This window comes from Elephantulus edwardii, unplaced genomic scaffold (assembly GCF_000299155.1).
Source record: "Elephantulus edwardii isolate Elephantulus edwardi_28Jun2011 unplaced genomic scaffold, EleEdw1.0 scaffold00085, whole genome shotgun sequence".
Taxonomy (NCBI): domain Eukaryota; kingdom Metazoa; phylum Chordata; class Mammalia; order Macroscelidea; family Macroscelididae; genus Elephantulus; species Elephantulus edwardii.
Window position 1 is genome coordinate 177,717 of NW_006399835.1, and position 11,295 is coordinate 189,011.

At 37.3% G+C, this 11,295-nt stretch overlaps 1 protein-coding gene across 1 annotated transcript in view; it reads left to right on the forward strand.

Annotated features, from left to right (window-relative positions):
- The window catches only part of KIAA1524 (KIAA1524 ortholog), a 63,217-nt gene that overhangs the window by 2,299 nt on the left and 49,623 nt on the right, over positions 1-11,295 (forward strand). Inside the window, exons 2-3 of the mRNA XM_006889995.1 lie at positions 6,959-7,106; positions 9,357-9,469. Coding sequence (XP_006890057.1) covers positions 6,959-7,106; positions 9,357-9,469 — 261 coding nt within the window. The remainder of the gene's footprint in view (positions 1-6,958; positions 7,107-9,356; positions 9,470-11,295) is intronic.

Sequence of the window (11,295 nt, forward strand, 5' to 3'; positions counted from 1 at the left end):
CAGGAGGGGAAGACCCTCTATGAGGTGGATTGATTCAGTGACTGGGGTAATTGGGATGGGTGTATTGGAGACAATGTGATTGGCACAGGATAGAGCAGGGTTTAGGGCTGTTGCACAAAGAGTTCCTGTGAGTCACAAGTGACTCGACGGTACATAACAACAGCAACAACAACAACATTTGACATATTACTATATATGATAAAGGGCTACCAAAGATTAAAAAAAGGCTACTTATGAACACAATTTTAAAATATATTCTATCTGACATACTAGCTATCTGATAAAGGGCTAACAAAGATTGACAAAAGACTACCCAGATTATTGAATGGTACACAGCAAACAATACTGACCGCCTTCAAGTAGCTTTCTAGTTGCAATTGAACCTTCATTGAGTTTTTAAGGCTTTAAATTTTTTTCCCCCCTGGAGCTGCTGATGCATTTGAACCACCAGAGATTTGCAGTGCAATTGGGACTATGCCAGTATACCCTTTTATTTGTGGTGCTCCTCACCATAGTATAAAGGGTACCCTCAGTACATTCATGTGTGTCTTTTTCATTCTCAGTAAATTCTTGCAAGCATAGTAAAAGAAAATGTTAGCTATTAATTAGTTAAACTTTGCTTCCCAGATGAGGCTAGAACAATGCTTTGATGGATTCCAAAAGCCAAAGGATAATAAAAAAAATAAAAGGACCACCATTTTTATTTAAGAATTTTCGATTTGTTATTTTAGTTGGTAATCTGAAACATCTCTTTTTTGGGAGTAATGAGTTATATCTGAAATCAATGTTAGCATAAATTATTGGAAACATCAAGAAAATGCATGATTTAAAGGCTGATTTTTTTAATACCATGCTATGTTATGCAGTAATGTAATACTGAGTAGAAACCAACCCATATCTGACCCTCCAGCAAGTTTTCAGAGCCAGTAAATCGCGTAGGAGAAGTTTGTCCATCTTTCTTCCTTGGAGTAGCTGATAGATTTGAATTGGGTGACTTGAGTTGGCAGCAAAACTCCTTATATTAAACCATCAGAACCCCATTAATGCCGTATTGCTTCACTTAAGTTGAAGGAGTTTGGAGAAAATTATTTCATTGGAACATTTGACACAAAGAATGAATATGAGCTATTCTATTAGGCGAAACCAAACCCACTTCCACCAAGTTGATTCTTTAACCCTTTAGAAGAGGAGACTGCTTTAGCTTTCTCCTTTTGAGCAACTGGTGGATTCAGACTGCCAGCCTCTTGATTAATAGCCTAACAAAACTTAGTACGCTACCAGGCTTCTTAGAAATAATATCAGTGACTTATTTGAGAGATAGCATATAGACAATATAAAGATACTGGTTAAAGATACTGTCAAATGGTAAAGATACCATTTGAGAGATAACAGACAGTATAAAGTATATGATGTGTTAATAAGTGAAAAGCTTGATATTTTTAAACCTTTCTGTACATTTTGTAGCTAGTAATCATCACTCTTAAGGTACTTTTAGTAAGTCAACTAATACTTTATGTACCTTTTTGTGTCTGGCTTCTTTTCATTCAATAGAATTGTGAAATTTATTCATGTTCACTATTTTTTATCAATATATAGTATTTCATTGTGTAAATGTACTAGTAATATACATTCCCTATTGATGAACATTTGAGGTACTTCCACTTCAGGGAGGAATTTTGAGTAAAGCTATTACTATAGAAAGCTGGACAATGATTAGGGATGGTAGAAGGAGAATTGATTACTTTGAGCTGTGGTGCAGGAAAAGAGTATTGAATAATAAACCATGAACTGCTAGGAGAACAAACAGGTTCAACCTGGAGAGGGTGAAATCAGGGTGCTTCTTGGTGGCAAGGATTCTGAAGATCTCTCTGACATACTTTGGACATGTTGCAAGGTGTGATCAGTCCTTGGAGAGAGTCACCATGCTTGGGAGACAGAGCAAGAGAGGAAGACGCTCAATGATATGGATTGACTCAGTGACTAGGGTCATGGAGGTAGGTGTATCAGAGACAATAGTGTTGACTCAGGATAGACTGGGTTTCAGAGTTGTTGTACATAGGGTCGCTATGAGTCGCCTGAGCAGCATATAACAATAACATTATTAGGTATCCTCTCATTTCTTTTAAATACTGGTTGTTGTTATTATTAATATTATGTACCATCGAGTCAAGGACTGCAGTCTTCAATATGGATTGAAGCTCAATATCAAGAAAACAAAGATTCTCACCACTGGGCCAATTGGCAGCATCAGTATGGATGGTGAAGAGATTGAGATAGTTAACAGTTTTAGTTTGCTTGGCTCCACGGTCAACACTCTTGGTAACAGCATCCAGGAAATCAGGAGATGAATTGCATTGGGAAAGTCAGCTGTGAAGGAACTCTCAAGAGTACTGAAGTGCAACGACATCAGGCTGGAGACTAAGGTGCGCCTGATCCAGGCTATAGTCTTTACAGTTACGTGCTGTGCATCGGAGAGTTGGACGGTGAATAGGGATGATAGAGAATTGATGCCTTTGAGTTGTGGTGCTGGAGAACTGCTAGGAGAACAAACAGGTTTGTGCTGGAGAGGGTGAAGCCAGAATGTTCCCTGGAGTCAAGGATTCTGAAGCTTCGTCTGACATACTTTGGGCATGTTGCAAGGAGGGACTGGTCCTTGGAGAGGGACATCATGTTTGGGAGAGTGGAGGGATGGCGCAGGAATAGGAAGACCCTCGGTGAGATGGATTGATTCTGTGAGTGGAGTGGTGGGAATGAATGTGTTTGAGACAGTGAGAATGGCACAGGATAGACCTGCGTTTAGGGCTCTTGTACATAGGGTCGCTTTGAGTCGCAAACGACCTGATGGCACATAACAACAACAACAACAACAACAACCATCAAGTCAGGACCAACCCATAGTTTACTCTCCAGTGAGTTTTAAGAGGCAGCAAATCGTATAGGAGGAGATTGCCCTCCCATCCTTCTCCCTTGGAACTGCTCTTAGGTTCAAACTCTGCCTCTGAACCACTTTGGGTTGGCAGCACAGCTCTTCACTTTAGGCCACCAGAGATCCCTTTTATATACTTAGGAGAGGTATTAATCCAGTGTTTTTAGTTTGGATTTTTTTTCCTGTTTAAGAGGCTTAGAGAGAAAGAGTTGTGGTAGCACAGTTAAGTGCTTGGATAATCCAGGGCTCAAGTTTGATCCCACCAGCTGCTCTATGGTAGAAAGATGTAACATTCTGCTTCTGTAAAAACTTCCAGATTGGAAACCCTATAGGGTAATTCTACTCTGTCCTGTGAGGTTATTATGAGTTGAATGAATTTGGCTCATTGACAACAAGTTTGGTTTATAATTTGATTTCTTAAAAGATTATTCCACTTTATGCTCCAGTCTGTAATGTATAAGGACTTTGGACAGCCCTGTAAAGATTTACAGTTTAGCGATCCTATTGGGCAGCTCTGCCCTGTCCTCCAGGGTCCCTCTAAGTTTAATCAATTTGCTGCTTGAGTGACACAATGGTAAAATGCTCACCTAAGCAAAAGGTCCAAGATTCAAACATACCCGCTGCCCCGCAGGATGAAGATGTGGCAGGTATTTTTCTAGATATTAAAACCTTGGAAACCCTGTGGGGCAGTTCTGGGCTGTCCTGCAGGTTCTCTATGAGTTGGAATTGCCTAAAGGGTAATGATTTTTGTTGGTTTCAGTAATACATGAGACTTGCAGTCATTCATCAACATAGCAGTATTTTCATTCTTTTTTTTGTCATTTTGATATATTTTTCTTTTTAATGTTGCTTGTCTATGTATGTATCATATAAGAGAGGCAACTTAGATGCAAAGAGGTTGTATGAAAGGTTATTCATACTATTGTGTTGTGTGTTTTCATAGTCCCATGTGTGAATTGAGAACGAGAATCTTGAATTTATGTGCAGAGATGAGCTGCTACCATTTTTATGATCTTTTCCATAACATTTCATGTGGTCATTAAGCATGAATTCAGGAACCAAGCTGCTTTGGGTATGAAATCCTAACTATACTGCTATATCATCAGGTGTGCATCAGTTTACTTGTCTGCAAAACAGTAGTATTACCTACCTGTAGAGTTATTAAAGGACATGAAAAGACTTGTTATGTATATACTAGAAAAATGAGTAGGGCAGAATAAGTGCTATGTAAAGATTATTATACCAGTAAATTGCTTGTACTAAAACATTCGTGAGTTCTCATAAATGAGGAGATTTGGAAAGAAATTATTTATCTTTGTAATAAGTAATTGTTCAATGTTGGAATGTTTATGTTACGGAGATACAGGTTTAATCCTGAGTATTAATGTGCTAAAAGCAAACCATGTCTAAAAAGAGTGTTGAGTAGCATGAGGGCAGTGATAACTGACCTCCACTAACTGCAGAAGGAGGAATAGTTAGTTCCCAGGCACAAGACTTTATTTCTATAAGGCCACATGTGTGCTTGTGCTCCCACACCTATTTCTACCAACTCTAACAGCAATTTTCCTTCCCAGTACTCTCCAAGCTTTACTACTGGGTGTACTAATCCATTGTAATGGCCACACAGAACCATACCAATTTGGGGAGCTCTATTAGGGAAATTAACAGATTGTAATTGCACACTCCTTCAGTCAAGATAGCCTCTCAAGTCTACTGACAGGCCCTGTGACCTTCAGCTTCACAGCTTTAGGTCAAGTGTTTTAAAGCTCTTTTTGGTCTGTTAAGTATGGCATCTCTCCCCCAAGTCCTCCAGCAAATTTGAAAGGAAGACCATTAGTTCTGGCTCCACCTCCAGTGGGCAGCAATCTCTGGTTAGATCTGGATCTGCCTTGCTTTGATCTTTGCTTCTCCTCTCTCTATTGCTGCTGCAGTGTCTTTAGCTCTTGTAGGAATCTCTGTGAACAGGCTACACACATCTTATATATTCTACTTTTTCCTGGTAGTGGAATCGCCATCTCCTGCTTCTAAATCTGCTCAGTTTAAGCCTGGTGAGATAACAGCACTAACCAATCATAATTAGTAGTCTACATATTTTGTTTGCCTTTTCACACTTAGCCATGTAGAAAAAGTCAAAGCCAGTGGGCTAGGAAAGCCGTTTTGAAAAACCATCCTACCCCACAGCATCTTACTATTTTAGTTTTATACATAAACAAACTCTAGTGGCCTACTGAGTAAAGAGTTGTGCTGCTCATTCAAAGGCAGGTGGTTTGAATGTACCAACTACTTCATGGGAGAAAGATGGGTAGTTTCCCCACTTGCACTTTGCAGCCTCTGAAAGCTCACTGCGGCATCAGTGACTAGGATCTAGCAATGACAGAGAAAGACATAAGCAAACAGACAATGCTCTGAAGATTGTCTATCGAAACATCTGTCAATAGTCATATTTCAACTCTGACCTTATTCTGTTCAATTTTAGAAACTTTTAACTTAGTAATAGTATTCAAGCACATATTCCTAAACACAGATAATCTGAAGTTCTTATCAGCAAAACTTTAGAAGAAAAACTGTATCTAAGTGAGAGAATGAGAGACCACTTCAGAGAAAAACTGTTACCTGTCTGCAAGTTTGTCATATTGTGGTTGGTTGCTTTGCTGCCAGAGGCTATGTCACTGGTATTTCAAATACCAGTAGTGTCAGCCATGCTGGGCAAGTTCCAATAAAGCTTCTGGACTGAGACCTACTGGGAAGAAGAGCCTTGCCATCTATTTCTGAAAATTGGCCAAAGCCTTTATGAATCACAATAGAATATTGTAGTTCAAAATAGTACTGGAAGTGTTAGGGATAAGTTCATTATGAGTCAGGGCTGTTTTTACTGCAGCTGTCAATAACAGGAAAGAAAAGAGTTTTAAAATGAGATACACAGACCTAATGCTTAGAGTATATTTAGCCTAATAATAAAGTAACTTAAGATTTCCCAGTCTTTATAGAAAGATATGATTAGTATCAAATACTGTTTTACAGCATTTTGAATATTATTTTCTGGCAACTAGTTTTGGCTTCCAAACTCCACTCAGTCTCGTGTGTGTGTGTGTGTGTGTGTGTGTGTGTGTGTATGTGATTTATATGGTTATAGGCAAGGAGTTAAAATGAAATAACTAAAAATAAAGAAAATAAAGTCTCTTAATTCTTGGCTATTTTTTTTTTTAATAAATTGAACTTCCTTCTCTGTTGTCTTTGACTTTGGGGCACAGCTTCTATCTTGGCAAGAAGCAAAAAGAATGATCCAGTACTTACCCTTTGAGGTTAGCCTTCCCCTTTTAACCTCCCAGTGGTAGGTGGAATGAGTATACTGGGATTACTTTGTTCAGTTACAATATTGGTAGTAAAGTCCCCGAGGGGCTCATGCTGAATACTAGATAAAAATAACCTCTAGTGACAGGCTTTCAGAAAGGTTGCAGCTTTGAAAACCCTATAAGGCAATTAATGTTGTGCATACATGAGGTTGTCATGAGTCAGAATCACTAACAGCCAGCAACAGCAAGTGTTTAGACTAATGGTCCAAACCTTCATGGCATCTTTGGTTTAGTGAGGAGATTAAATATTACTAGATAATTAAAAGTCGGTGAACTTCTAAAATAAACCTATAGTGTAAGCAGCAAGTCTAGCCAAGTTTTGGGGAAAGATTTACCATATTTTATGATAATGATGTGTGTATTATACTTTTTTTGCAAACTTTTCAACCCCATACAGTCTTCGTTTCCCATGCATGCTATGTGTACATTTTTTACGTGAACAAATTATATGCAAAAAATAAGGTATTTGGGGAAAGCTACATGGAGGAAATTTATTTGAGGACCAATGAAGAAGGGATTAGATTTTTCTGCCAGAGAGAAATGTGTGAAATTTCTTAGTTGTCAAGGAGATTGGCACTGACACTTTGGCAGAACTGAGATTTCTGTTTTCTTTTTAAAATGGAGATGACATGAAAATTGGTGATTCTTAACTTACACATCTCTAAATGCTGTCTTATAGGTAATTTCTGGACAGAAGCTCACACGGTTGTTTACATCAAATCAGATATTACCAAGTGAATGCTTAAGTTCCCTTGTAGAGCTACTTGAAGATCCGAACATAAGTGCTTCACTAATTTTAAGTGTTATCAGTTTGCTGTCTCAATTAGGTAATTTTTTCCTCTTGTTTTCAAAGATAGATGATTTGTTGTTTTTTAAGAACAAATTTAGTTAAAAAATCTTAGCGAATATCTTACATTCAAAAAACTTCTTTCATTATAGGGATTATAGGTGAAACATTGTGAATCTTTTGAAAGAATATTTTATGTAACTTCCTTTTATACATATTAGACCAACTTATCATAAGCACATCAAAGATTCTGTGTTCTGTAGAAAAGAATGCAATTTGGGAATGATTTACTTTTAAATTTTAAATAAATATGTATGTAATTCTACTGTTGAGTACACCTAGAAAAGTCTTAAGTGATCATCAGAGAACCATCCTTTATTGACTGTATTGACCTTAGAACTGATGTTGCTCTTTCTATATTTTTCCATTATTGTTACTTTAAAAAATTTTTATTTAAAAATCACTTCCCCCCTTCCATATCCTCCTCTAATTTGTGTTTTACAGGAGGTTAGGTTGTTTGTTCTTTGTGAATTTTTAACATAACTACTGAACTCAAAATCCACTGATGTTGAATTGATTCCAAATTTTAGCAACTCTGAAGACAGAATAGAACTGCCCCAAAGGATTACCGAGGCTGTAAATTTTTATGGAATTTCTTATGGAAACTGCCTTGTTTTTTGACCTGTAGAACAGCTGATAGGTTCCAACTGCTGACCTTTTAGTTCACAGCAAAATTCTTTAATTTCTGTATTAAACAGGGCTCCAAAGTTACTGTATTTTTTTTTTAAATTTTTTTATTTCATTATTTTTTTGTGTGTGTATGTACCGTCAAATCAGATCTGACTGGTATAGGAGGAGATTGTTCCTCCTTTTCCAGCAGAGCATCTGGTGGATTTGAACTGTGTACCTCTGGGATTGCAGTGCAGCTTCTTGCCACTAGGCCACCAGAGCGCGCCCAAAGTTACTGTATTCTTAAGTAAAATTTTAGTGATCCAGAAATATTAACGGATTATGGCTGTCTTGTAAAACTTCCTACAATGATAGAATTATTCTCTTTTCTTCCAGTACAGTAGCCACTAGCCACATGATTGAGTTCAGGTGGTGCTGTGCTTAAGGCACTAGATTGCTAAAGCCCCCCAGTTCCTCTGCAGGAGGAAGATGGGCCACATGCTTCTCTAAAGATGTTCATCTTTGGAGGCCCTTGCAGGTAGAGCCACATGTTTGTTATCACTTGAAACAGGTAGGACTAAAGAATAGAATCTTTTCTTTTAGATCATCTAAATTTAATAGCCCCTGGCTATTAAATGAAACAGTACAGTTATAAGAAATAAAGACTATGAGGTTTTAACCAGCAACAACAAACAGCCTCATCATTTCACTTTTGGAGAGAATAAAATTTGATGATTTGATGTTTGTTTTTCCAGATTTTTTTTTATGCTATAACTAGTTTAGATCTCTTGAGTGTGGCTTTAAACAAAAATGTTATTATGAGGCAACAGATGATTTAGAGTCTATTGAACAACTAACTACAGATCAGTGGTTTGAGTCCACCAAATGCTCTGTAGAAGAAAGATGCGCAGTATCCTTTCATAAAGATTTACAGCATTGGAAACCTGATGGAGAGTCACTGTGAACTGTAATTGACTCAATGGCAGTGTGGTTTGTTTTGTTTTTACATATGTTCACATGTATTTTCATGTCAGTAACAACAACATCCTCTAATGGTGAACACTCATGTTCTTTTTGAGGGTTGTTTGTTTCAGGGTGTTTGTTTAATTATTAGAATTGATAGTGCAGTGAACTTTTTAAACTGTATTTTGTTAAAATATTAATATATTTCTCTTGAGTAAATTATTAGTAAAATTTCTGGTTCATCAATTAACAGCTGTAACTAAATTTCATCCCCAAAAGTCTCTGCCAGTTCTTAACACATAACAACAGGTTATCTGAGAATGACCGTTACTTTTTACATTTAAATATATTAGTAATTTATTGTATCGTTTCTACATATATGTAAAGCAAGTTTTATTCCTTGAGATTGATCTATTCTATTTAGGGAAATCCTGTGTAAATTGGAAAAAACCCCACATATCCTCTTGCCTTTTTCCAGCTCACAAAATTTCTGAGATTAAACTTCTGAATTAGAAGGTGTCAGGAAATAAAATAGCCTTATCAAACTTTTATATATGATGTTATATTTAATATTACATTAAAAAGTACTTTTAACCAAATTAAATACCTGTCATATATGAAAATTATGTATTTTGTGCCATTTTGTTTTAACTTACAGCTTTAGACAATGAAACCAAAGATTGTCTTCAGAACACTTATAATCTGAATAGTGCGTTAGCAGGAGTGGTTTGTCGGAGCAGTGCTTGCCACAACGATTCTGTGTTTTTACAGGTACAGACAGCATACAGTACTATTATTACTTAACATTTAGTTTTCTCTTATTTTCAGATCAAAATTAATAAAACTTATAGTGTCTGTATGGAAAATGAATGTAAGCAGCATGGGGTGGGCATCTCTGACATCTGCTAACTCTGAAAAGGGGAACTGTTGCTGTAACAACATCCATAGTACTAAACCAATTCCTGTAAGGTCACACACAGTCTTCTGCACTCCTACACCTTTTGCTGTTAATTCTAACACCAGTCTTCCTGCTTTACAGGGTCTGAATTCTATTGCAGCGAACACCAGATCTCAAAGAACCATATTCACGGTTATGGGGTTTATTATTTTTAGAGAACTTAACTGGCTAGAATTCATATTGGCAGCAGGATATAATTTTTCAATCCAGACAGCGTCTAAGTGTACAGTTCTTCAGTCTAATCTTGTCACATCACATGTGTTCACTGCCCCTTTGACCTTCAGCTTCACAGTGTAGGTTGTGATGGTGGTGTTGGTGATATGTGCCATTGAATTGGAACCAACTCACAACTGACTCTCCCTCTGTCTCTCACGGAGTGACATGCCTTTTGTTTGGCAGGGCAACATTTTACTACTAGTCCACTAATGCTTCCTAGCTTAGGTTAGTGTTATAGAGTTCCCTTAGAGCAGCTTTCCTCAGTCCTCCAGCAAGTTTGGGTAAAAGGCCGCTGGCTCCGGCACTTGAGGCAGCACTCTCTGTTTCATGTGTTTCGATTCCCTGCTGAGGCTGCTGCTGCTGTCATGTAGATTCTGGTCTGACTGGCACAGGAATCTCAGGTCCTGAAAGACATGTGTTGTACTCTCCTTTCCCTCTTCTTGCTGGTAGTGAGATACCAACATAGGCTGCTAAATCTGTTCAGTTTAAATTGGATGGATACAAAATACTGATCAGTCCAGTAATGGTTACTTTATATATATTGTTTTTCCACTTAGGTGGTGAAAGTCAAAGTCCATAGCTAATAAAGTCATTTTGAACGATCAATTCTTGACACCAAAATATGCTGACATAATATTACTTGATTAGACTCACTTCTGCAGTTAGTAAGTTGTTTTTTTTAAAAAAAAATTCCAGTTTACAAAATTTGAATACATTGTTTTCAAGAACAAATTCTTTCAATTTCCCTCAACCTTCACCCATCAAATTGTACAACCCCATGATTAGTCCCTCCCTCCTCCTGCACATCCTCATCTCTATGCTTCCAACCTCTCCCACTCCTCTTGGATCCTTATAATCATTCTACAATAGCTGTTTTATACAATATTTATCCTTGTGTGACTGAGTTCACTCAGCATAATACTCTCCAGTCCCTCCCAAGGTAGGTAATAATTTACACAATCATTGCTCCTGCGTGCTGCATAGTATTCCATTGTGTGAATGTACCATAATTTCTCAATCCATTCGTTTGTGGTTGGACATTTGGGCTGTTTTCATGTTCTTGCAATGGTGAATAACGCTGCTATGAACATTCATGTACAAATCTCCATTTGTGCCTCAGTTCTCATTTTCTCAGGGTATATTCCAAGTAGTGGAATAGCTGGGTCCTATGGAATTTCTATGTTCAGCTTTTTGAGGAAGTGCCAAACTGCCTTCCAGTTAGTAAGTTTTAAGAACCAGTTGCATTTGTGTGTATAATTATTAACGTTTCGTAAAAGAGAAACTTATTCATACCTGGCTCCATTATTAAAGAAAAACAAATTCACCTTTTAGCTTTATGAATGACTTATAGTAAAGAAATATCTGTATTTTTAGATGTAAGCTATTTGTACTAAAATGTTAATATAAGGTAGTAACTAGTTTC